Raw genomic sequence first — 27,435 nt, 5'->3', positions numbered from 1 at the left:
GGATATGCTGTTCTGGGTCGACAATTTTTTACTTTTAGAATCTGGAATATGTCACACCATTCTCTTCTGGCTTGTTGAGTTTCCTGTAAGAGGGCAGCTGTGAGTCTGATTGCCATTCTTCTATACGTCAATTGACTTTTTTCATGCTCCTTTGCAGGGGAGTCTTCAATAACATTCACTGTGTCTTTGTCTCTTCTTTTGCTCTTGGTCATAATTAGCAGGTCATAATAAGCTTCGTCTCCTTGGGCAGGTTTCTAAGCTGTGTTACTGACAGGTCTGCAATTCAATTTTATTTATTGTAGTCAGTACACAGCTCTTTGTTTGAAATCACCTGTGCTATTTCCTCTAGCAAGTTCCAGGTCTGGGTTCCTACGTTAGGCTTCCACCACAATCTCCTTAGCCCCAGCTCCTGGCTCACCAGTCTCCACTTCCTGTGATACCATGCTGAGGCTGCACAGTTGTCTGTACAACCTTTCTCCCACTTCTGGTTAGATCAGTTCCCAGGGTTAGGGAGACACCAGGTGTCCTAACAGCTAGGTTGTTGGTGGTACTGGTCTTGCCAGAACCTGCTGGCTATTTGGTCTGAGGGCCACACAGATCTATTTTGAAACGTAAGGTGCCAGAGTCGATATTATTTTTGATGTGGTATTTCAGTGTTATGCACTGAACCAGAAGTGAGTTTGCTCCCAGCACAGCACATGCGCAGCTCACTGTCGTCCCTGAGGTCATAGCCTTTGCCACACTGCAAAAGGCCCCCGATGCACCACTCATGGAGTTCTTGATCTGCTGGCCGTTAGGTCTGGGAGCTACTCAGATCTAGTTCAGGAGGAACCTGTAGGATGCCATGTCGTTGCAATGCACTGAGCCCAAAATAAATTCATTTCCAGTACAGCCTTTGCCTCCCTACACAAAATGATGCCCCCGTGCAGCCTGGGTGGGGGTCTGGGCTGTGAAAACCCACCCTGTTCCCACACCGCCTGTTTGGGATCAGCTGCTCTGTCTCTGCTGCCGATCGAATGAGACCAGCAGTTCTTTGTCTGGGTTCACCTGCTGAGCTGATGAACCCCCCCTTCCCACCCGGCCACCAGTGGATCTCAGACTGCTGCTCGCTGACTGCTGAATAATGTTTTTCTCAATAACCTTCTGGCTTCTTAGTTCTCCAAAGTTAGATATATAAATGTTACTTCAACAAACCACACTGGTAACCCACAGGAGCGGATTTTTACAACACAGGACCCAGGTAGATGGTGATCACTGAATAAAACTTGATGTTCTTTCAAGAGTTTATTTGCTTCATCCTTCTTTTTAAAGAAAATGTATCTGAAAAGTAGACAGGTAGATACATGGAGCGACTGCCCAAGATCTCCCATCCACTGGCTCACTCTCTAAATGCCCCAACACCCAGGGATGAGCCAGGCTGAAGTTGCCAGTCAGTAACTCCCCTAGGTCTCCCGTGTGGGAGGCAGGGACCCCCAGATTGGCACCTTCACCAGCTGCCTTCCCGGGTGTGCCTCAGCAGGGAGCCAGGACCTGAAGCCAGGCCCACGGAGAGGGAGCATGGGTGTCTCCAGTGGTGGCTTAACTGCTACACCAAATGCCTGCTCCTGGTCAGAATTCCTACATCCAAATTAGAACTTTACACCTACTGGAGCAAGGAGAAAGCTTACAAAACTTTCCATATCTAGTTGCTCACAGAACTGAAGAAGCCTGAGAATTATTCAGAAAGTTTTAAGAAGTATAAAAATAAAGGACAGAAGATCTCTCCGAAACCATGAAAGAAATGCTGGTGAAACACTGGAGGGAACAAGACCAGAGGACCACAGACAGACTCCATGGCAAAAAGAACAGTTGGGAGTGAAAAAGGAAACGAACGTTACAGAATTAGCCAGGCATGACCTGAAATCCCCGTAACCAACAAGCAGTCATCCAGCTGGGGATGCCCCAGGGAGACGGACACAATGTGAAGCTGCGCTCAACCCAAGGACTCTAGATCCTTCTCGCAAGAGACTGAAGATCAGACTGACGTGTTGTATCTGAACAAATGGGAATGTTCATCATAAAACACGCGTAAGACACGCCAACAGCATGATAACACACACTAGGAGATGTTTGTTCAACACATGTGGCACTAGTCACACTCAAAATCAGATGGCAAAAACTCACTCACTGTCTTCTGTGGGAAGGACTTGCAGGGAGTAAATCCACTCAATTATATCATGTTTGTTCACCACATCCAAGGAATCCAACATATCCAGCCCAGAGAGTGCGAAAAACGCAATTGTCAACCTAAAAAGAGAAAAAGGGAAAAATTCTGTCATAACCATCAAACCATGGAACTCAGCCTCATTCACAAAAGTAACAAACACAAGCTACTCTTACAGTAATTTAAACTGCATCACAAGAGTCAAAAATATTCACCACTGAGCCTGGCACCATAGCCTAGCAGCTAAAGTCCTCCCCTTGCAGGTGCTGGAATCCTAGACATATACCTGTTCTAACTGGTGGCTCCGCTTCCCATCCAGCTCCGTGCTTGTGGCCTGGGAAAGCAGTGGAGGACAGCCCAAAGTCTTGGGACCCTGCACCCCTGTGGGAGCCCTGGAGGAAGCTCCTGGCTTCAGACTGGCCCAGCACTGGCCGTTGCAGTCACTTGGGGAGTGACTCATCGGACGGAAGATCTTCCTCTCTGTCTCTCCTCCTCTCTGTATATCTGCCTTTGCAATAAAAATAAGTAAATATTTTGAAAAACAAATAATAAATTAAAAAGATATCTACCATTCTTGCAATGTAAGAGCGCACACAGCATGCTTCAATCTTTGTAAAGAGCGTTTAGGGTTAGGGCTGCAGTGCTTAGTGAAGGCACAGTGGACCGCACCGGCAAGCCGCAGGGGAGGACAGACAGCAGCTCCCTCCGCCCGCACAGAAACAGGCTCAGAGCACGGACGAGCCAAACGGCCTCTCACCACGCACCCAAAGCAGTTACCCTACTGTGCTGAGCTCCTGACGGATGAGAGCACACTTATCTTCTCCGAACCCATGCATTTATAAACAGTGTGATTCCTTGAAAATTCCGCTGAATTCTAGGGCGTAAGGAATCCACTCAGAGACGTACACATGAAGTTAACTAGGTTTTCCCAGAGCTGCACGGCAGAACGAGGCACTCCCCCACGGCAGCTCCCCTGGCCAGCGAGATCCTTGCTACAAAGGCTGGAAGCTCTTCAAAGCATCTTAGCATCAAGCTCCAGTCACACATAGCACAGAAGGACCCGACTCGAAATGAAGGGAAGTTATGAACTGTGCCCGGAAGGAGAACGCAGCTCAAGAAACCACAAAGCTGACACAGCTAATAACTTTGACTACAGTTATTAAATGAGCCACCAGAAAACCAAAAGTGATTTTAACCCAGAGTTCTGGTCAAGGGACGAGCGGCACACACAGGGCTTTACTTGGCTGTCTCAGCACACCAAGGTTATACAGAGAACATGCCACCCAGGGCAGACCCAAGACTGCAAGCTGTCCTCAGCTGGGGCACCAGTTCTGCCATTGGCCTTGACTGCAAGCAGAACCACAGTCTGACAACCGAAGAGACGGGTCCACACGCTGCAATGTTACGGGGGTCCCAGAGGTGGTGTGCAGCGATGGAAGAGTTACAGAATGCTCTGAGCGCACCCAACGTTCCTCCCTGCATGACCCAAACACAATTCATCCACACCTTTTTTTTTAAATTCTCCATTTTTCATTACAATAGTTCCTTAGGCTCGGGGATTTCCCTTGCCTTTTTAAAACACACCTTTCAGCCACAAGCAAAGGGCTGAGTCCTGGAACTCTAGGGTGTCCCTTCCGTTGGACCAGACCTCTGCTGACGGCCACGTGCGGCCAGCCAGGCCAGCCGACTGAACAGCAGCAGGTGGCCAGGGCGGCGGCCACCGCAGCGGCTGAGGCGAAGGAACTTCGAAATGGGGCGAACGAGCCACTCGGGCACACCAGCCCCGGCGTGTGACGGCTCCCAAGGTCTGGCTGTCAGAGGAAAAACTGCGGAGCACCTCAAGGCTGATGACAGGAAAGGGGCGTTGCCAGGATGCTCTGGGCCAGGGAGAAGGTCCCCCGAACCGCCCTCCAGCCACGTCCAGCTCAGCTCCTCCCCGGAACCCACCACTGCAGGAACCACCCAAAACCACGCCGTCCTGAGCTGCTCCGGACGCAGCAGCCCGGGAAGGAAGCGAACTGACAACGCGGCCCCGAGAGCACCCCGGCCACAGGGCACCCCGGTCCCGCCGCACACACAGGACATCCCGACTCCAAGGGGCACTTCTGCCACACGGGACACCCCCGCCCGAGGGGCACCCCGACTCCAGAGCACCCCAGCCACACAGGGCACCCCGGGTCCCGCCGGACACCCCCGACCCCGAAGGGCATTCCAACCAGACGAGACACCCCGGGTCCTGCAGCACATCCCCGATCCCGAGGGGCACCCCGACTCCAGGAGCACCCCAACCCCAGGGGCACCCGGCCACACAGGGCACCCCGCGTCCGTCGGTTCCACCGCCTCCCGCCCGGGGAGCGCTCCTGGAAAGTCGTTCTCCGCGGGGACAGGCCGGGGGGCGCGGAGGGCGCAGAGGGGCGCCGGTCACCCACCGGGCGGCCACGCGCGCCCGACCTTGTCCCGCCCGCCGGGAACCGCGGATTCGGGCGCCCACCTGCTGGTCTCCAACGAGGAGTAGCGCTCGGGCAGCACCTGGAGGCAGCGCTGGAAGAAGCGCACGTGCGGGTCCCGCAGGAAGTCCAGCCGCTCCCCGTCTCCGCTCCCGGACAGCGGCTCGTCCTCCACGGCCGCCATGCTGCTCCGGAAGCGACGGCCGCCGCGACCCGGAAGCAGTCGCCGCGCGGCGGGGCCCGGGCGGGAGCTCGGGGCGGGGCGGGCGCACAGCGCGGGGTGGGCGGCCCCCAGCCTTCCGCCCACGCACGACTCGTCAGGAGCTGCCACTGCACGCGAGCTTCCCGCTCCCCGAGGGACACCCCGCGTCACCGGCCCTCCGGGGACGCCGTGCAGGACACCCCGGGTCTCGCTGCAAACTCCGGGTCAAGCTGCACACCCCGACCCCGAGGGACACCCCGGGTCACCCGTGTCCCCTCAGCCGGCCCTTCGAGGACGCCGTGCAGGACACCCCGGATCACCCTCCACAACCCGGGTCACCGCACACACCCCAACCCCGAGGGACACCCGGTGTCCCCCCAGCACCAGCCGGCCCTTTGGGAATGCCGTACAGGACACCCCAGGCCACCCCGTGTCCTCCCAGCCGGCCCTTGGGGACACTGTGCAGGACACCCCAGGCCACCCCGTGTCCCCTCAGCCGGCCCTTCGGGGACGCCGTGCAGGACACCCCAGGCCACCCCGTGTCCTCCCAGCTGGCCCTTCGGGGACGCCGTGCAGGACACCCCGGAGGCCTGGAAGCCCTTTTCAGTGAGCCGGGGCTTAACCCTCCTCAGTCTCTTACTGGCACATGCACCAGGCCCCATAAGAGGCAGAAGGAAGGATACCATCAGCTGTTTTTTACATGAAGGACTCCTAATACAGTTGTCATGTAAGATTCAGTTAGAAAGGTTGCTTTCTTCAAAGAAACTTACATACTTAAATAACAGGGGCTGGCACCGTGACGTAGTGGGTTAGGCTGCTGCCAGCCTTTCTTGTGGGCACTGGTTCGAGTCCTGGCTGCTGCACCTCTGATCCAGCTTCCTGCTTAGGGAACAGAAAGTAGAAGTTGCTGAGGTCCCTGACGTGCACCCAGCACCCAGGTGGGAGACCTGGAGGAGGTGCGTGGCTCCCAGCTGGGCTGCCCCGGGCTCTTGTGGCCATTCAGAGAGCCAACCAGACAATGCAGGAACACTTTCACTCTGCCTTTCAAATAAACAAATCTTCAAAAAAGAAACAACAAACTCCATTTTATCCCCCAGCATGCTCATCTTTAGAGGCAGGAAGCTGAAAGCTGCAGTTGGGTGAACATGGACAACAAGCACAGTAAGGAGTTCTGTGCCTTGCCGCTACTTGCTCGTTTTAAAACTGGTCCCTTTGTGTTTTATTGCTAACCACTTCGACGCATTTTTAATAGTTACAGGGAACAAGAACATGAATAAATTGGGCACTCCTGATTAGAGGTTTTCCATGTCATTTCTCATTCAGCACTAATTGTATCCAAAGTTGAAACTCATGATTTTGCTGGAAAATAAAAGCTTTACCACTGCTTAAGGTAAATCTGTAAAGCAATTAACCTAAATGTTATCAAATTATAACTAAAGATACTATAAAAAACAAGTTTGCTGTATATTTACAAATATGGCACCTTCCCCACACAACATAAGAATTATAGCCAAGAACTGAGATAATTCGAAAACCTGAATTCTACTGTGATGTATTTTAAAGTTGACTCTCGCCTGACCACGGAGCCTAGCAATTTCAAAACATTTCGGGTGACGCCAACAGAAACCACAGAACTCCAGAAGCTGGCTTGTTTCCGATCAAAGGATTTTCCTGTTTTTGAAAAAGGCAAACAGAAGCAGAAAAGAAAACTGCATCAGCCACAAAGATGTGAAGACACAAGATTTTATAAATGTGTGAAGCTGAGAAAGGCTGAAGGGAAACAATAGCTGAAGGAACTAGAAAGAATCCATCGATCACACCACATATGAGGGCCGAGGCATATTTTTAAAATATTCTCCATAAAAAACAAAGCATGCGTAAAACAAATACAAAATGTTTATTACACAAAATTCTTATAATCAAATTACCAATTTGTTAAACTTAGAAAAGTAATAACTTGCTTCATAACTCAAAACAAGAAAACCACTTAACATTTCTCACTCAAGCCAACTTACCTACAAGTTACAAAAGTTATAAAAATTTTGGCTTAAAAATCTTTGCCTCCATTTTTTTCATGCCATGACAAAGTATCTTTGAAATGTTCTGAGTATTAAACGGAACAATGTTTGTAACATGAGCATGTTTGAACACCTTTCGTTTCATTAACAAGCTAACATACAAATTAAATATTGCACGCCCCCAGCAGGAACCCGCTGTGCAACACAACAGTACCCGTTACAGCTCTCAGGGCACGCGGACCGTCTAGCAGGACAGTGATGTTACAAGCACAGCTGGTGCCCTTCTGCTGGCATAACCACACAGCACAGCACTCTCAGCTCAACACCGATTTCACCATCCCCTACAATCCCTGTCTCCACGTCGGAACGGCCCTAAGGAAAAAAACAAAGAACAATTAGAAATATGTAGGTATTAAAATCATGATAGTTAACTTTGAAAACTGTATACTGGGCCTGGTGTGGTAGCCTAGTGGCTAAAGTCCTCGCTTTGCATGCACCAGGATCCCATATGGGTACGGCTCGTGTTCTACCTGGCCCCACTTCCCATCCAGCTCCCTGCTTTGGCCTGGGAAAGCAGTTAAGGACAGTCCAAAGCCTTGGGACCCTGCACCCACATGGGAGACCCAGAAGAAGCTCCTGGCTCCTGTATTCAGATTGGTTCAGCTCTAGCTATTGTGGTCACTTGGGGAGTGAACCAGCAGATGGAAGATCTTTCTCTGTCTCTCCTTCTCTCCGTAACTCTGACTTTCTAATAAAAATACATCTTTAAAACAAAAAACTGCATACTGATTTCCCTCAGCCTTTTACCATAAGGTACCATACAGACATGTGCACTGTGTAACGGGACACGCATCTTCTCACCTGTGTGGGATGTGCAGCAGTGGCCCACAGCCAGTTGGTCCCATCTTTTTCATTCGTTCTTCCCAGCCTTTGGTGGGTCTATGGAGCCTCGTGGGATCTCTCCCAACATGGTTTTCAACCTGAACTCAAAAGTCAGACAGAACCAGTTACCTCAAGGGCACTAAGAGACTCAGTCACAAACCAACTGCAGAACACATCCTCAATATTAACAGTAATGAAATTATGCATAACCCCCTTCAGTAAGCTTCTAATTGTGTCCCACAGCTATAATTAAGACTGTAGGGCTGGCGTTGAGGCTCCGTGGGCTTATTCTCCACCTAGATGCTAGTTCATGTCTCAGCTGCTCCACTTCTCATCCAGTTCCCTGCCTCTAGCTTGGGAAAGCAATGGAGGATGGGTCAAGTCCTTGGGGTCCCGCACCCACGTGGGATACCCGAAAGAAGTGCCTGGCTCCCAGCTGCGGAGCAGCCCAGCTCTGGCCATTGCGGCCATATGGAGAGTGAACCAGTACATGGAAGATCTTTCTCACTGTCTTTCCTCTGTTGAATCTTTTTAAAATATGTCTTAAAATTAAGACTGCATCAGTCTATCAGTAAACTACTATTGTTTATTTTTCCTAGTTTTATTATCCAGATGTGTCAGTAACACTGCAGCCAAATCACAAATGCAGATATGTCACCGTCAGTCCTTGGCTTTACCCCTTCAGGTGACAAAATCTTCAGTTCGGAACACCAATGAGAGCCAACAGTGTCGTCAGCTGCTGTCAGCTGAAAACAGGTCCATTTCAAAGAATGGGAAGAAGGGTGAACAGGGAGCAATACTTCCGGATGAAAGAAATGTTCAAATTCAAACAGCAGCTGCTTTTAAAAGTTACGCTTTCCAATATGCAAGTACACAAGTATAAAACTTGAAGTAGGTGACACAGAAATTAAGCAAGATACAAAGAAAACATGTAGAATTAGGGTCAGGATCTCAGCACAAAATACCTTTTCTTTTAATTTCACCAGTCTTCTTTGTTTTTCTGCCTTTTCATCTTCCTTTGCTTGTCTGTCTAAAATTTTCAATTCAAGTTTTTGTAAATCCTAGATAAAACCAATATTAAAAGTAAAATTGATCAGGAAGTCTCACATTGGTTTTAAAGTAAATTACCTTAACCATCAATCCACCTTCCATGGTAACCTTCCCAGCAGAGGAGAGCGCAGTGTCCTTCCCCACGCCCAGCTGTTCACCCTGCGGTGGGAGTCTGGGAGTCCGTCCACAGCTCCTGTCTCCAGTGAACTCAGTTCACTCCCACTTACCAATGTGGATACACATGGTTTAAGGAGTCTCACGTTATATTTTCTCTCATTCTTTTAGTAAGTCGCTCTCTTTCTGAGAGGCAAGGAGGCATCAACCCTTTGTTACATGTGGGCTAACAGAAATAAATCAAAATCCCTGAGAGTTGTTTTATTTTTTTCACTCAATACTTTCCCCTCTTCTCTCTGTTTCATGAATGTCGCTGCTGTCTGCTCTGATAAGCATGAGCAGTTCCTGACCGTCGTATCTCATGTGTAGCCAGCCTGTGTCTATAACTGTCTGGATTCCGGTTCCCTGTTGGTATTTCTCGTGTACATATTTAAGCATCTGTAATCCTGCCACCCAAACACACCATGATGCCTTGAAGTACGCAGCACATACCTATACTGCACATGACCCTCTGGTCTGGGGAGAGCAAACACACAAACCCCCTGGTAGCAGTGAGCTGACATCATGGTGGGCAAGTCCCCTGCAGGTAAAGCCAGCTGGTCTGCAGGGACACGGGACAGTGGCTGCCTTCCTGGCCTCTCCCAGGTTCCTGCCTGCTCCTGGCTGTCCAAAGCACCCAGCAGAGCGTCCACTCCTCCAGCACTCGGCCTGCGCTGTCCTCCCTGCGCTGGGCCTCCTCGCTCTCTCCACTGTGACACATGCAGGCTTGCACCTGTCCTCCCTGCTCCCCGCCACCTGCTAGGAACCAGGGACACTGCTTGCACACTCAGTTCCCACCGCCTGCACAGGTCTAACATATGGAAGAGGCACTGGGTTTCGCCAACATGAACATGGATATAATGCCTCCACGGCCTCCATGCATAACATTTACAAATAATGTAGGAAAACATTTACTCACTCTTTCCTGAAACCTGGAAATTTCACCAGCAGCTGTTTTTCTTTTCTCTGCTCTTTCTGCCTTCTCCCTCAGCTCCTTTTCAAGCCTCAACATTTCCTCCTGCTCTTTCTTCTGCTGGGTGTAGCCTTCCAGCAGCAGCTTCAGTTTAAACTGACGCTGGCGTGCTTTCTGCTGCCGCTTCTGTTTCTCTTCTTCTTCTTTTAACTGGGAAGCATGTTTCATGGACAATTCTAGACTTTTCTGTTTCTTCCAAGCTTCAACTGCCAATTTCTGCTTCTTTCTTTGTTCCTCCTTCTGTTTTGGACTGTCTTCATTTTCATTACGAGAAAGCACAGGCATGTTGTCTGCCTTGTCCTTTAACTTGAAAATTTCCTCCTTTTTTTGCTGTTTTTTAGTTTTCCAATTTTGAATAGACTAAATCAAGGGAAAAAAAGACGGCATGGGTGAAGTGTTTTTAAACCACCACCATTGTCTGAAATGTGACCTCAGTTTCATCTTTTTAGAAAGAACCCTATTTGTAGAAGGCCAGGTGTTTAAAAGTTTTCGTTTTGGTTTTTTTTTTTAACAAACAATGCTTTTTCTACTTTCACTTTTTAAAAAAATTACTAATGTGGACCTGACGTGATGGCTCAGTAGCTAAAGCCTCGCCTTGCATGCACCAGTTTATGTCCCAGCTGCTCCACTTCCCACCCAGCTCCCTGCTTGTGGCCTGAGAAAGCAGGAGATGACGGTCCAAAGCCTTGGGACCCTGCATCCACGTGGGAGACCCAGAAGAAGCTCCTGGCTCCTGGCTTCACATCAGCTCAGTATCCAGCAGCTGTGGCCACTTGGGGGAGTTAAACAGCAAATGGAAGATCTTCCTCCCTGCCTCTCCTGTGTAAATCTGCCTTTCCAATGAAAAAATTTTAAATAATAATAAAAAATTACTGTAACTCTAGAAACTCTGATGGTGGAATTCTGGATCTTCCTTTTCCTGCCGACCCCAGGCTACCAAGGAATGCAATTCAGAAGAACTCTGTCCCTCATGACCTGCTGGTCACCTTTCAAAATTGTTCCTTAATGCCCTGAAAGTTAATCTCCTTAACTTTTTAAAAATTATTATTTCATAACACAGTTTCATATGCTCTGGAACCTCCCCCTCCCCCCCCCACTTCTTTCAGAGGAAGAAGCAATGAGCACAAGACGACCCAGCCATGTCCTCTAGGGCTTTACATGAAGTGATGCGACCAGTATTTCTTCAGCGGCCCTTGGGTACATCAGCCACTGGACAAAAGTCACCTCCTTGTTAAACCGAAGAGGTCTGAGACCTTCATTAAGAAATCTACTAAACGTCTATCTCAAAATGGCAAAGGCTTAGAGGACTAAACCTAGGATCCTCACTTCTTCTCAACTGGGGCAACTTTGATACGTGGCAATGTCTAGGGACGGCGAGACATTTAACAAGTCAGGAACACCTCAGGGCTGCAGGGAAAGGGAAGCGGCAAGCCTTCTGCAACCCACACAACTGCTGAGGCCAAGAAGCGCTGATCTAATGAAAGCCAGAATAACATTTCTGTGAAAATGAAATTCTTTAGGTATTTGCTACAATGAAGGGTTCATTTTTTTCTCCGGAGTAGCCAACATTTGGAGTCATTAAAATAAGCAAGGCACAGTTAAAGTCCAAAAATCAAAGAAACTGTCAAAAGTCAAGAAACCTCTTGACTTTCTATTGAAAACCACGTGACCTCTGCTGCTAATATCCTTCCTTCCAAAGACAGGACAGAGCTGGACAACTCCTACCCGGGGAGTGAACCCCCTCCTAATGGTCTGATCCACCTGCTGCTTATGTCCTGGGGGAGCACCGCTCGGAACCACTGCTGCCTGACCTGCAATGCCTCCACTTCCTCCTGTCAGCACACTTCCCACAATTCTGCTGCAGAGTTAGTGACAAGAGTCCATGCCCCACACCCATACAATGAACAAGGACGATTCTGGCTAGCCTTACCTCTCTTTTTCTTTCCTCCAGAGCTAGGAACTTCTGGTACCACTTCTCATGCTGCTGCACCTCCTCCTGTGTTCTTCCTGGGAGGTGCTCGAGAGCTGCTCCCACAAACGCTGGCTTCCCCTGGTGTCTGTTTCTCACCTTCACAAAGTTCTGATGATCGTACGCATCCCAGCCGCCCAGCCGCCCTCCTGTCTGCTGCAGGAACTTCTCAAAGTCCACGACTTCTTCTGGAAGGGTGCTAGGTGGTCCCTTGTCCCCCGGAACTCTGCTCGAGGCTGCCCTGGGAGCCTTATCCTTCTCTAAATTGCCCAAAGGCCACATGTCAATTTTTTTTGATATCGCAGTCAACTCATTATTAGCTGTCCTCTCTTCTTTAATAAGCTTGTCATATCTAAGATGTCAGAGGGGTGAGAAGATGCAAAGTAGCCCACGTTAGCCCTTCCCTTACCCCCTCACATTATCAACACTACCAACATTCCTAGATGCACGCTTTCAAAGAGAGTCCTCAGAAATATAACACTCTCGGTATCTTATTCAGGATTTTATGGTTGCCAAACATGAGCAAAAATTCATTGTAACTTTAAACATGAAAAGTGATTTAAAGCCTAAAACAAATACAGGTTTTATATTCCTTCTAATATTCATTAAATAAACAAAATTCTGTTTACAGCAACCTAATCCATGATCAATAATACTTATATTAAAATGAGTTAACACATACATCAGCCTCTGCTCTTCTTTAAAAGTGTTAATTGCATTTTCAATTTCTTCCATCGTTTCTCTGAGCTTTTCAACAACTGTGAAAACAAAAACACATGGAAGAATTATTTTATCATCCTGAGTATCACCAAGAGTTCAGGTATATTAAGGAAAAAAGTGAAATGTTTTTCTAATTTGAAACATGTCTTAGTCTAAGGAATGCTATGCTCAAAAGTTAACTTCTATGACTGTAATTACTTTCTCATTACATAGTTTTCCTATCATTAAATATTTTTTTTATTTTTTTTTAAAGATTTATTTTTATTATTTTTTTTTTATTGAAAGGCGGATATACAGAGAGGAGAGAGAGAGAGGAAGATCTTCCGTCCAATGATTCACCCCTCAAGTGAGCGCAACAGGCCGATACTATGCCGATCCAAAGCCAGGAGCCTCTTCCGGGTCTCCCATGCGGGTGCAGGGTCCCAAAGCTTTGGGCCATCCTCGACTGCCTTCCCGGGCCACGGGCAGGGAGCTGGAAGGGAAGCAGGGCTGCCGGGATTAGAACTGGTGCCCATATGGGATCCCGGGCGTGTAAGGCGAGGACCTTTAACCACTTGCGCCACCGCGCCGGGCCCATCATTAAATATTTTAATAGCTATAAATATCCTTGCATCTATATTTTGGAAGGCTCAAGGTAAACTTAGAGGACAATTATTAAATCCTAAAATGTTAAATAAGAAGGCATGCACATCCCACATGTGCTGGCTACAGTTTTACCGTTCTTCCAATCCTGGGAGAGCCTTCAGATGTTCTTACAACCCATTTCCAAAGGAGAAGCAAAAGTCATTGGTGACTTTCTTCCTTTTAGACATTCATTTATTTGAAAGGCAGAGTGACAGAGATCTCCCACCCACTGGTTCACTCCCCAGACACCTGCGCAGAGAGCCAGGAGCTGCCCTGGGGCGTGCCATGGAGGTGGAGAGGGCTCAGGCCCTGACGGTGTCTGCTGCCTCACACGGACAGTAGGCAGGAGCTGGGTCTGACTGCTGGACTGGAATCAGACACTCAGATAAAGAGTATGGGCACACCCAAAGAGGCAACTTAACCCACTGCACCACAATGCCAGCTGCAATCATCATCATTTTCACCATCATTCATTAGCTGCAATCTGTTTTTTTTTAATTTGTCACACCATATACATTATAATCCTTGCCATTTTTCTTTTAGGCTCGTCATCTTGATTGCTCTCATTTGCAGGTACGTTTTTGGGGTATCAGCTTTTCAAGTTACATATCAATAGTTTCTAAAGCCATCTTGTAACTTGACCTACAGTTTGTTTCTGTTTTTTTTTTTTTTTTTGCTGTTGTTGTTTGTTTGTTTTTAATAAATACATAGGGCTGGAATCACAGAGAAGTAGCTAAGCCTCCACCGGCAGTGCTGGCATCTCACGTGGGCACCAAATCGTGTTCTAGCTGTTCTATTTCCAATCCAGCTCTCTGCCTATGGCCTGAGAAAACAGCGGAGGATGTTCCAGGTACTTGGCCCCTGGGAGGTCTGGAAGAAACTTCTGGATCCTGATCAGCTCAGCCCCAGCTGCTACGATCACTTGCGGAGTGAGCCAGCAGATGGAAGATCTCTGGCTCTCCTCTTCTCTGTATAACTTCACGTTTCAAATAACAAATAAAATAAATCTTTAAAACATGTAAATACATTTGTCCACTTATTCTATCATTTTTATGAAATATCTTAGTATTAAAATATTAATTCATGTTCTTCTCTATTTCGATCATTTCATTAATTTGACAAGTATGCCTGCTTATCAATGTGTTTACATGCTGTGTGTCCCTATCCGTTCCACCTCCCCAGCCGTCCTGACATAACCTCATGATCATCCCACTTCAGAGCTCAGGGAAATCAAGTGACTTGCCACCAATTTCATGCAAGTCAGAGACCCTAGGTTTGACCCAACATGTGCTTCCTGAGCCCACCCAGCCTGAGCACTTTGCTTCACTGCTTAGATCTCCCACATGAGTGTCGGTATAACCCAAGAAGTACTGATACAGCTGCTATCTTTTCTCATGTATGACAGTAGGTTCAGAGATTCGTCAAACATATCATTCTAAGCTATGTAATTTAATATAAAACACTTTTGAAATCCATACATACAAAACATCTTTAAGCCAGCTTCCAAATCCGGGGCCCAGAGTCCTAGCTGTTCCATTCCCGTCCTACTCCCTGCCAATGTGCCTGGAAGGGCAATGCAAGATGGCCGAGAGCTTGGGCCCCTGGACTCACATGGGAGACCAGCATGGAATTCCTGGATCCTGGCTTTCAAAAATGATCCAGTCACTCCTGGCTGTTGTGGCCAGCTGCAGGAGCGAATCAACAAAAGGAGGAGTATTCTCTCTCTCTCACTGTCACTCTGCCTTTCAAATAAAAGAAAAAAACAGATCTTCAAAAAGTTCATGAAAAAAACATAATCTGTCAAATTTTGAAATCATATAGATCTCAAAATTCACATCAAAATAAACTTGTCTCTTAATTTCACTTTCCACAAACCTTCTGAAGTACTTTTAGTCGCAATGCCTCTGAAACGACTTCCAAAGGCAGGTGCTGGGCAAAGCAGTCCTTACCTCTGTCCCACCAGTTAGCCAAATGGCAACTTTTCTCCATCACAGATTTTCCATCCTATAAATGACACCAGTAACTACCCCAGCTATCTCATAAATGTCTTAAAAATTTGTTGTGCTTTAAAGGAAAAACATCTACACAAACGTCAGATGTTAGACTATATCCTTATAATCCCTGCATGGTAAGGTTCTGTTCCATGAATGACGAACTAGAAAAACAGGTACATTTTGTATTAGAGAAGTACACACTTCTCCAGTGAACACTAAAAACACTTGTACACAGAACAGATTACAACACTTGAACTACTCACAATCAGGTGTAGGTTTCACATTTTTTAACTGATGCTGAAGTTTCTTTACATTGTTATATATTTTGGCCAACTGTTGTTGGATTTTTGTTCCTATAAGCAAGAAGAATGTATTTTAAAATAATTCTGTGACAAATGTTGCTACAATTCAAAATCCTACACACGTAAACTAGTCACACCCACGCAGCAGAAGATAGCCACAGAAGACAGCCGCTGCTTGAGGCGCCCCTGCCCTCAAGAGAGCAGGCCAGTGTGCCAGTCTGTACCCGAGCAGCAGGCATGGAGGCCGACTCCAGCACGTTCTCACTGCTGTGACTGCACAGATCAGCACCTAGCACACTCAGCCATGGTTGCTTGGTTTTTAACAGCATGTTTCTTTTCTTTGGATTGTTGTGATATATACAAACAGAATTTGATCTTAGCTCCATGGTAGAAATATTACAACTATCTAACCAGTAACTACTTCTGTGAATACTGACGTATATTCCACTGGAAATTGACTTCATCCAAAAATAGCCGCTAATGGGTGAGTGATACCAACTGGCACCTTAGGTACCATGTGATGGTATCCATGCCACAGGACTCGTGGCTCAACCCAAGAACAAGAAAGAAAACGATGCCGCTCCCACTTTAAGAACCCAAGACATAGATGGGTTTCCAGGACACTTTCTGACAGTCTCCAGCAGCAGCAGAGAGAGGAAGCTGTCACGTACACTTTGTGCGGTAAAACTCCTTAGCAGCTATTTAAATTATGCGGCTAATGCCACAGACACTCCTTCACGCACACACGTTGCAGTAATGGTGACACGAGCTGACTGAACTGGGCCCTGCTCTTCGGCTGGCTCTGCATCTTCTCCACCGCGAGCAGGAAGCCAAGAGCCCTGTCAAAAGGCCCTCAAGAAGAACTTCATTTTTAAAGTTCACCTATTAATTAAAGCCAATGCTAATATTCAAATTATCTCCCACTCACCACGTACGTATACATGCACGCACATGTGTGTGTACATAAAAAGTATAACTTTGGATAATTCTGTGTTTCTACTAAAATCTACTAACTCCACAGAAGCAGAAACTTTGTCCAATCTATTTTAGAGAGTCTTTCTCACGGTTAGACAGTGAATCAACAAACATGTCTGGTGAAGATAAGTATCGTTTGTCTTGTTTTTGCCATAGTTTCATTAGCGACAGAAAAATCGCTGTATGACAAATCATCCTTTTGCATATGCATTTGGAAGTCACACTTTGCACAGACAAAGCATTTAAGTGCAATGTGACATAGGTGCAGGCTAGGATGACATGAACCCTTTGAGTGTCTGCTACTTGTGAGCCATCACACATGAGGGGGCATTTCCCTAGCGCTCCCCTAAGACATGGCCTTCCTCCCCTGGCTGCCATAAAGCCAAGAGAAGTAAGAAAGTCAAAGTTTCTCATAAAAGGGAATATCAAGTAACCCAAAAATAGCAAGCAGGATATTCTGCCCAATGGCAGAAAACAGAAAGATCTGTTTCGCAGTTGTCTCCAAAAGAATGGAGGGATAGTAAAAAATGCTAACTCTGGGATGGCCACATTTCTCCACTGCACTAAGAGCAGAGGGAAGTGGAACCCGGCATTCACAACAGGTCTTCCTATCATTCCACCTCGGGGAAGAAAATGGCCTTCCTACCACCTGACAAACGTTATTCCTAAAAATGGGGTAACCTTACATTCTTAAAAAACTCGTATTAGGAATTCCTTTTATTTGGCAATAGGGGAGTATCATTGGAGTCTAATGTCTGTATCATAAACCTTAACATTTCATAAGGTTGAGTTGCTTTTTCCTTTAGGAAAGCTGAGCAGTACTGAAGACTGTAGCATCTGCAGTCTGACTTCCCAAGGATAGACAGTGTTGTCGCAGAGCTTTGTGAGGCAGGCGTGGTCCTGGGTGTCACCAGTGACTGGGAACTGCAGCTGCAGGCTGGACCGTGGCGGTGACACCCAGGTGTGAGCCCCCGTGTGACCCAGCCATCTCACCCACGTGCCCAAGGGTGGTTCTGGATCTGTCGCTGCTCACCAAGTGCAGGCCAGGCTATGCCAGAGGGATGAGCTCAAATCACAAAGCCCAAGGACCAAGTAACGTTTGTTCTAAGAAACTGAACAGAATTTACTGGCTGATCAATCAAGAACACAAAACCACTCCTTACTAAAAATACAAAGACATATAAAAGGCAGCCCGAATGGAATGACTTAGTGGTGACCTGAAGAAATGACATGGGCCTGATAGACAAACCTAGCACCAACTCAAGTATTTTGACAAAGAATGACAGACAAAGTGCATAGCAAAACTACAACTTAAAATCACTCAGCAGTTTGTAGCTCACCGCAAACCCAACTTACTTTCTGTTTTCCTGCTGTTAATCAATTTATTTTCCAATTCTTCCAGCATACTACGCTCCATCCTCAAGTCACCTTTTTGGTTGTAGAAATGATTGTATTTCTCTTTTTCTATGATAATAATTCTTTGGGAAAAGAAAAAATGGTATAAATATGATTTACATAAACATACTCATTGTTCAAAATATGAAGATATCCACAAATTAGAACTTAGGTTAATCCATTTAAGGGGTAAGAATACAATTACTCAGATCACTAAGGCTAAGGAGTCCAAAGAGTAATCAAAATAGTAGCTAGGAAACAGTGAAGTGCCACTAGAATCAACTCTAATTTGAACTGCTATTTAAAGTACAAAATGTTGACTTCACTGAGCCCCCGCATTGGGGGTGTCCTGGTGACTAAAATGTGATTTAGGCCATTACTGCTGAGCAGTTCTAATTGCTAGTTTGAGCTTTCAGATAAAGCAAAGCAAAGCAAAGCAAAACCAAACCAAAACAAAAAAGGATAGCTGTCAAGAAAACTTTTGGTTGAGCAAAGAATTCAATTTGTCAACATGTACTTGCTTTCTGCTCCAAGGTGGAAGCTGCTGCTTGAGGCACGGTGAAGCACCTCAGGTCCCTGACTTGATCCCAAACAGGCTCAGCCACAGCACCGCTGGCGGAGTCCTGCACCTGTGCTTTGTGTCAAGGCACCTGTGGAATCAGATGGGATGGCCCGGAGCCCGAGGGACTTATCTTAGCATGTCTCCTCTGGAAGCTTGTGCTAGTTGACAGAGGCAGTGAGGGACCAAATGAGTTTTAGAGGAAACAGCCAACACTAATAGAGCCCAGAGCAGGGAGGTGGGGGAAGCTTGCTTACATCCTGTGTGGCAGACTGGGAAACCCACCTGGGCCCTGCTAGCTGTGGGAAAACTACTGTCATCTGATGGCTGTGTCTGCCACGGACACATCACATTCTAACAGGAAGTTAGATTTTCCTGGGCTAGACACATCAACCTACAAAGACACTCACTGTGTGTCAATGGAGACAAGTACCCCACTAACACAGGAGGCCTATTAGAGGGCAAAGCAACATGCATTCAAACACACATCCTACTGCCAAGAGCGTGGGGAAGATGCCCTCCCAGGCACTGCTGGTCCAACACTGCCGAAGGAGCACAACTCCGCAGCGTTGGTCACATCTGCAGGCTTCTCTCCCTCCAGCTTCCAGCAATTCCTCCTGATCAGATACCAACACACAGACAGAATAATGCAGACACAAGCCTACCTAAGCACCTCCCAATGCTGGGCAAGCTAAATAAACATTATGTTCATAGAATGAAATACAGTGAGTAGTACTATAAATGGATCGATAAGGAAAGAGTTCCAGAATCACATGATTTTACAAGAACATATTCGACACACCCAACATAGAGGCTGCTAAGCTCACCCACTTCATACATGACTTCAGTATGATAAGCATCTCATAACCACTCAACAAGTGTACCTCCCCTTTTCTCTTTAGGTAAAGTAAGTGCACTGCCCTGCACATTCACCCCAACATGCTTCTGGGAGCACCTGTAGATACACACACCTGACTCAGGGGACACCATCACCATGCCTACAGGCACCAACACCTGCGGACACAACTCCAGCACCATCCCCGTGCCTACAGCCAGCAACACCTCAGGATCTGACACTTTCATTTTTAAAAAGCAAAGACAAGACAAAGTATACATAGGATGCTGGCATTTATCTAAAAAATGAAAACGCATCATTTTTGTGTTTGTTTTCTCATAAACATATAAAACATCTGTGCAAGAGAAATAAGAAACTAACTCCAGCGACTGTGTGAGGGGAGGCCCTGGGTAGCGGGGCACCCCGACCAATCGTGGAAATGTGGCTTCTTGCACACTGTTCCTCCTTTGTATTTAATCACAGCTGCTGAAGAGAAACACTCGTGCAGTGACTTTCTGCACACTGCCAACAGATGGAGAAAGTCTGACCACAATGTCCAACAACGCTGGGCTGTCTCTGTTAACTTCAGCCATCTGGTGAAGAGAAAACATTTACCAAAACCCAGATCTGTTTAGGATGACCTATTTGGGAAATTTTAAAAAAAATACACATATTCTCAAACTATGGATATTAAAGATATTAATATGAGCAAACTGCAATTATAGATTGAACACTGCAACATGAATAGCCAGAACGCTGCAAAGTCTGAAATTTTTGGAGCCATGACATAATGTCCCACGTGCAAATTCCCCCAGCCCACCTCAAGTGACGGGCCATGGGCAGCAAGCAGGTGCACCAAGTACAGACTGTAGGAACTCAGTATTAGGCAATGTAGAAAAGGCACACAGGAAACATGAAGGAATTCTGTGTTTATCTCCAAGAGACCTCAATACATATCTGCAAATTTCTCCAAATTCAGAACAACCTGAGCTCCTAAAGCATTTTGGATAAGGTATATTTCACACGCATAATTAAGTGCACTTCCTACGCTGTATATCGCTGTCTCACAACCTCAGGGACCACGCTGGGCTGTAACGAATGAAGTCACTGTCTACCACACCAGCATCCCAGCTGAACGCTGGCTTGAGTTCCAGCTGCTCCACTTGCAATTCAATTTCCTGCTCATGCACCTGGGAGGCGGCAAGTACTGACCCACCTGCTGCCTTGGATCTCCACCACCCACGAGAGACCCAGAGGGAGAGGCAGGCTCCTGGCTTTGGCCTGGTCCACTCCTGCTCACTGCACCCATTTGGGGAGTAAAACCTTCTACCTCTAACTTTCATCCCCACTCCTCAATCTCCAGACCCTTAGCAGTCACCCTCCTCATCTCTATCTCTAGGAGTTCAACTTTTCTAGATTCCACATTTACATGACACCATGCAGTATCTGTCTTTCTGTGTCTGGCTTATTTCACTTGGAATAACAGTATTTGACTAAGAGAAGAGGTGAGGATGTGCTGATTAGCTCATCAGTGGCAACCACTTTCCAACACACACAAGAGTCAAAACATCACATTATATACCTTCCAACACATACAATTTATACTTGCCCATTACAACTCAAAGTTTGGAGAAAAATTGCAAGTATTACATAAATACAATAACAATTCGGGTGCCAGAGGGAACCAAGTTGTGAACTTCGAAATTCAACCTGGAACTTTTTACTGAGAGAACTTCTCCACAGAGAAGGGTCACTGGCTCTGGGCAGACACCACCTCCCACTTGGCGTCCTTTATTTCTCACAAAGTGACAGTTGAAAGCAGCACTTCGGCACAGCTCTCAGAGGCTGTGCAGGGGCGGGCGGGCCTGGATTTCTAATTCCTGTCATTATTCTTCATGACACGGAGCGCGGCGCTGCCGACACCACTAACAATCAGGGAATGCCACCAGTTGTTTCAAGGAAACTCATACACACGCCAGACACCCGACAGAAATGGAAGCGTCTGCACTTGGGTGACCACAACACACAGCATGCTTAGGACGGCAGCTGGCCATGAGGTCACAGGCTACGAGGGAGCGGTCTGGCACGGGAAGCCTGAGGCCACCACAGCTGGCCCTCAGCACCTCCGTCTGTACAAGCATGCCGTCCATCACTTACAAAGCACGTGCACACCGACCTTTAAGAGCCGAACAACTATTTAACTATTTACACAAACTATTAAATGCTTATCCACAGTTACACAACGAAAGTGTACTTCAATTTGTTGATACACATAATCTAAGCAGCTGTTATGATAAACAAAATCTAAACAGCTATTACACATCTCTTGAAATACATTAAGGTAAAAATAAAATTGAAATTACTGAAAATAAATTTTACACTTACTTATCTATAATTATTTGCCAATTTCATATCTCCCACCTTTCTCTGGCTACATTTGAAGGCTACTGGCTATAATTCTGTAACTTAGTGGAGTACAGTTCACCTTACATTGCTCACTACCGTTATATAGACTTAGTAAATTTCCATACTCACTGATTGTTCAGTCTCTCTGCAGTACGTACAAGTTCTGCTTTCTTAGTGCGACTAGCTTTCTGTTTCCAGCTTTGAAGCTGAAAAGGACGAACTCCGCTTGCAGCGCTACAGCCACCATCATTCTGCAGAGAACAAAAACAGCTTATAGCCGACAACCAGAGTGGAGAGAGACGAATGCGTCAACCACAGCGTCTCCTGTAATGAGTTTAGAGCCAAGTTTATTTCATTTCGTTTTTTTTTTAATCAGTTACTGATGCAGCAACTCCTTTTTTTCTTTTTAAGATTTATTTATTTTTATTGGGAGGTCAGATATACACAGAGGAGGAGAGACAGAGAGGAAGATCTTCTGTCTGATGATTCATTCCCCAAGGGTCCACAATGGCTGGAGCTGAGCCAATCTGAAGCCAGGAGCCAGGAGCTTCTTCCGGGTCTCCCATGCGGGTGCAGGGTCCCAAGGCTTTGGGCCGTCCTCCACTGCTTTCCCAGGCCACAGGCAGAGAGCTGGATGGGAAGCAGGGCCGCCGGGATTAGAACCAGCGCCCATATGGGATCCTAGTGCATTCAAGGCGAGGACTTTAGCCACTAGGCTACTGCACCTTGCCTGAAAGAGCATCTCTCTTAAAAAAAGGTCAACTGAAGAGCAGCTTTGGGCTGTGGAGGGCCTGCATCTACTGCAGGTCTGGGCAGACAGAGCGGGCGGTGGAGTTGGGACCAGCCCTGGCAAAGGACAATGCTTCCTGCTGGCAGTAGCCGGGTGGCAGGAAGACGAGCTGAGCTCCAGGGTCCCTCCCAAGCCCCAGCGCTCTGGGGAGCACATAGGTAAGAATCCCCCAAGCAGGAGCGGACGGTGTCCCTCGACTCGGGAGACGATGAACTTCATCACCGGGGTCCTGTGGGGCTTTCAGTCAGGGTCCTTGTGTCCTTGCCTGAGAATTAAAGAGCTCCCACTCAGCTGAGAGAACTAAAGACCAACTGAATTTTGCGCAGAAACTCCCGAATAAGGTAGCTGTTGCCTGGGAGGTACTTGTCATGAAAAAGTCCAATTCACCAGTAGACACCAACAGCATCAGAGAAGATTAGCGAAAGTCACTTCCCTGTGCTTCTGGGAAGGCAGATACATGGAGATTCCTCAGAAATACTTTGGGCTATGCAAGACCATGCAGCCTCTTTGCTGAAAGCAACAGTGAAAGAGCTACAAAAGGAAGGGAAAAATTGCAAACACACTTGTGCTCAGAAGGCTGTCCCAGTGACCCTCTGAAAGCTGCTGGCCAGCCTGGTGGTTCGAGCTGACAGATGATTAACAGGGTCCACTGAGGAGACAGAGCTCAAGGCCTCTGCAGTGACAGCTCGCGAGCAATGAGAAGGCTTGGTTTCAGTATGATCTCATCAGAGGCGAAAACGTCACTCTGAGAACACTGAATAGCATGCTGAATGCAACTTCACAACATCACTGGCCACTACAAAACGCAAAATAATTTGATCATGTGCTGATTTTTAAACTGTGTTGTTTCTGTTGAGACAACTTTTCCTTACATGTGTTCCTTTGTAGGTATTAACCACAAAGGATGGGAAAGTGAAAAATAATTGTGAAAAAATTTAACAGAAGTATAAAAATTACCTATTGCCAATAAAACTGCTAAAGATCAAATATTAAATGATGGAGTATAGGAATTTTGTAATGAAAAGAAAGGATCCAACTCTTCAATTTTACAACTAAAACTTAGTAGTGTTTTCTCTTTATAAGATTTATTCCTTTCCTTGAAAGAGCTATAAGAGAGCTCCTCCGTCTGCTGGTTTATCCCCCAGTGCCCACTGCCACAGCTGGAGCCAAAGACCAGAACTCCACCAGGCTCCCGACACGGGCAGTAGGGGCATCTTCCACTGCTTTCCCAGGCTCATCAGCAAGGAAACAGATCAGAAGTAGAGCAGCCAGGAGCTCAAACACTGCTGCTGTGGAATGCCAGCACAGCAGGTGCCCAGCCACTGTGTTGATCCCAAGCCCTGTATCTGTACTGAGCATATATACCCACCCTTGGCTCCTGGCCCCCTTCCCACTCCACTGTCTTGCTTTTGTCATCACATCTACAACTAACTCGGACTCCCCCATCTCCAGATGCAGGCTCCTTTGTGATTACAAAGTGTCTACCCAGAGAATCCAGTAAAATCTCCACATTTTAAGATCCTTAGTTCCATGCTAACTGCAAAGTCCCATTCACTATGTAAACTTCCACACGCACAGGCGCTGCGGTACACGAATACCTTAGGGACACTGTGCAGCCTACTCCATTTGCATATACACACAGCCAGGTCACACGCAAGGATGTCCACTCTGCCTTACAGCAAAAGCCAAAGTGCAGGCAGGAGCGCTGGGTATCTGCACAGCTGGTCTGCCAGCTCTCTGCTAACGCACACCCTGGGAGGCAGCCGCGTTGGCTCAAGTACTTGTGGTCCTCGCCACCCGTGTGGGAGACCAGAGCTGAGTTCCAGGCTCCTAATATGGTCTGACCTACACTGGATGTCAAAGGCATTTGAGATAAGCTGCAGAAGGCAGATGTGTCTCTGCCTTTTCAATAAACACAATGTCTGAAAAGTCAGAAGGAATGTAGATATTATGGAAGGAGTACTCCGTCCATAGCCTTCAGAACGTCAGACACTCAGCATTCCACCGTGTGATGCTGCTGAAGATGGTTTTTGTTGCTGTTGATGTTAAACATTTTTTTTTTAAATTGGAAAGTCAGATTTACAGAGAAAAGGAGACAGAGAGAAAGAGCTTCCATCCACTGGTTCACTCCCCAAGCAGCCACAATGGCCAGAGCTGAGCTGATCTAGCCAGGAGCTTCTTCTGGGTCTCCCACATTGATGCAGGGTCCCCAGGCTTTGGACCATCCATGACTGCTTTCCCAGGCCACAAGCAGAGAGCTGGATGGGAAGCGAGGCCACCGGGGTTAGAACTGGCACGCACATGGGATCCTGGAGCACGCAAGGCAAGAACTGTAGCCACTTGGCTATTGTGCTGAACCCAGAAGAGTTTTTACAATGCATAATCCAACATTTACAGACACCATACACCCAAGAGGAGAACCAGCCTTTGTGAAGAAGGCAGGGAGCTGAGACCTTCAGTCTTCAGGAGGAAAGGAGCAGGCAGCGCATGCAGTCAGAAGTGTGCTGTTCGAAGCCCAGCTGTGCCTCCAGATGCCAGCTTCCTGCCAACAGGGACTTTGGAAGACCGCGATCTAACAACGGGGTCCCTGCCACATCCTGAGGGACCTGGATTGAGTCCCCAGCGCCTGTGCTCTGCAGCATCTAGGGGGTGAGCTTTCTCTTTGCTTCTCAAATGAACAAACAATTTTTAAAGCACAGATCAGAAACACTATGACTTCTCATCATAGCAAAACTTGAGATTCCAAACGCTAAGGACAAATATTTTACGCTAGTTGTAAACAAACAAACAAACAAAAAAAAAAAAACCAGAACGAGTATGTGACGGAAGGTGGAGACAGGACGGTCAGGGCAGGGATCCAGGCTGAGGCCACGAGCCGTCCCAGGGACACCCCCAGCAGCCACCTGTCAGGACACACCGGCTGGCTGGAATCGTGGCAACGTCCACCCACGGACTCCTGTGCTGAGTCCCGCTGTGTGAAAACACTCCCCACCGACCAGCTGCCTCCCACTCCAAGGGGGCGGCTACAGGGCAGCTCTCCAGGCCCACGGCGGGCACGGGTGGGGGGGCAGCCAGGCGGCCTGTGCCCAGGCGTGGCCCGGGCAGCCAACCCCCACTGCCCTGAGGGTCGGGGAGTGACCACCTCCGCACGGGCCCGCCTGGCCTTCGGAAGCCACCCCTCGCCAGCACAGGGGACCTCGAGCCACACGACCCGGTGCTCCGTACGTCCCTGCTTCCTGCCTGGGCCGGCCGGGCCGAGTGGGCACCCCCGGCGCCGCACTGGGCTCCGCGCACTCCGGGTAGGCGGAAGGGGAGCTGCGCCCGGCCGCTCCAGGCCCGTTCCCGCAGGGATCTGAGAAGGGACCCGACCGGTCCAAGGCAGGGGACGCGCCCCGGGGCGCCGGGGAGAGGCCGGAGTGGGCTCGTCGGAGGCCGCAGCGCCCAGGGCCCGGCCCGCCTCGCTCCCGCACCTCCCCGTTACCTGTTGCGGCGCCGGTGCCGCCCTCGCGCCGCTCCCGCCCGCCGCCCCCGCCACAGCCCCGGCCACCGCCGTGGCCGCGGCCGCTACCACCACTGTCGTCAGGGCGGCCATGTTCCCTCGCCGAGACGCGCCCGCCGCGGCCCCCGAACCCTGGGGGCTCGCGCCCGGCGTCCTCGCGCCCCGGCGCCGTGAGGGGCGGAGCCGCGGGCGTGGCCGCCAACGTGAGGGAGCGGCTGAGGGAGAGGCCAACTGAACTCGAGGGAGAGGCTGAGGGAGATCCCATCTGAACGTGAGGGAGCGGCTGAGGGAGAGGCCAACTGAACTCGAGGGAGAGGCTAAGGGAGATCCCATCTGAACGTGAGAGAGCGGCTGAGGGAGAAGCCAACCGAACACGAGGGAGAGGGTGGGATGAGGGCGTGGTCAGTTGAGGGCGGGGCTAGGCCGAGGGCGTGGCCTTCTGAAAGTGAGGTGAGAGGCGGAGGGTGGGAGGAAGGTGTGGCCTGTGGGTCGGGGTGAAGCTGAGGGCGTGACCTGTGCAGGGCGGGGCGAAGCCGAGGGCGTGGCCCTCTGAAAGTGAGGGGAGAGGCTGAGGGTCGGGTGAAGGCGTGGCCTGTGGAGGGCGGGGCGAAGCTGAGGGCGTGGCCTATAGAGGGCGGGGCGTGGCGATGCGGAAAGTGAGGGGAGAGGCTGAGGGTGGGATGCGGGCGGAACCATCAGACCGTGAGGGGAGGTACTGGGGGTGGGAGTGGGGCGCCAGGCCGAGGGTGGAGGCGGGGGTGTGGCTCGGGGCGGGGCGGGGCTCAGCGGCGGGGCGGGGCCATCGTGTGGGGCGGAACCTGGGAGGGAGCTGGGCGGGGCTTTGGGGCGGGGCGTCGCCCTGCAGGTTCCTGAGTTTGCAGAAGCTTACAGGATGCCCATATTGGCTCTGCCAGATCAATCCCCGCCTTGGCCGGAAACCCACTGTCTTACCTTGTCTTCCTTGCATTTGTTCATGTCATAACCTACACATACACACGTCTGATGTGCCAGAACTGCTTTCTGCTTTTCTTCTAAATCTACCCACAGGAAAGCATCCACGATGGGGTCTAACAATAAAAGGGTATTTTTACATTGCCAAGGAAAAGAGACAGAGCTTTTTCTGTGAGGGGCAGGGCCTCCGCGGGGGCATTAACTGGGAGGGCGATTCCTGATGGCTGAGCTAGGTGGGAAGTTGGGTCTACCGTACCAATGAGCTGTCTGCTATGGCTTTAGCAGGAAATCGAGGGATCAGAGCTGGGACTCCAAGCCAGGAGCTCCTCAGGATGCAGACACTTCGACCAGCCTCTGCCTGCTGGACCAAGTGCCCAGCCCCGGCTGTTCTCACCAGCACTCATAGTTCCCCTTTGGCATACACAAACAAAGGAGAGCTTTAATTCACAAACTTTTCAAGGGAACACAGTGAGGACACAGCCGCTCCA

At 48.7% G+C, this 27,435-nt stretch overlaps 2 protein-coding genes across 4 annotated transcripts in view; both read right to left on the bottom strand.

Moving 5' to 3' along the window:
- Positions 1-4,859, bottom strand: part of PGGT1B (protein geranylgeranyltransferase type I subunit beta) — a 28,344-nt gene extending 23,485 nt beyond the window's left edge. The window contains exons 1-2 of the mRNA XM_040973231.1: positions 4,695-4,859; positions 2,168-2,286 (exon numbers count right to left, since the gene is read on the bottom strand). Of these exons, the coding sequence (XP_040829165.1) occupies positions 2,168-2,286; positions 4,695-4,834 (259 nt within the window). The 5' untranslated portion in view covers positions 4,835-4,859. The remainder of the gene's footprint in view (positions 1-2,167; positions 2,287-4,694) is intronic.
- A 1,735-nt stretch (positions 4,860-6,594) lies between these two features.
- CCDC112 (coiled-coil domain containing 112) lies at positions 6,595-26,214 on the bottom strand. Of its 3 annotated transcripts, XM_040973218.1 has the most exons (10): positions 25,979-26,214; positions 21,837-21,958; positions 17,869-17,990; positions 15,499-15,588; positions 12,580-12,655; positions 11,859-12,249; positions 9,875-10,288; positions 8,718-8,813; positions 7,732-7,850; positions 6,598-7,242 (listed from the first exon to the last, which is right to left on the bottom strand). In XM_040973218.1, exons 1-10 carry the CDS (start codon positions 26,087-26,089, stop codon positions 7,212-7,214), a joined length of 1,572 nt encoding a protein of 523 aa, XP_040829152.1. In that variant the 5' UTR covers positions 26,090-26,214; the 3' UTR covers positions 6,598-7,211. The 3 variants fall into 3 exon arrangements, with proteins under 3 accessions (XP_040829135.1, XP_040829152.1, XP_040829143.1); XM_040973201.1 differs by lacking the exon at positions 8,718-8,813 and having other exon boundaries at positions 6,595-7,242; positions 25,979-26,109; XM_040973209.1 differs by lacking the exon at positions 25,979-26,214 and having other exon boundaries at positions 6,601-7,242; positions 21,837-22,090.
- Between the last annotated feature and the right edge of the window lie 1,221 nt (positions 26,215-27,435).

Source organism: Ochotona curzoniae, unplaced genomic scaffold, assembly GCF_017591425.1.
Source record: "Ochotona curzoniae isolate NIBS_2020 unplaced genomic scaffold, NIBS_Ocur_1.0 contig_1, whole genome shotgun sequence".
Taxonomy (NCBI): domain Eukaryota; kingdom Metazoa; phylum Chordata; class Mammalia; order Lagomorpha; family Ochotonidae; genus Ochotona; species Ochotona curzoniae.
The sequence above is the reverse complement of the archived record's forward strand: the minus strand, read 5'-3'. Positions and strand labels throughout refer to the sequence as shown.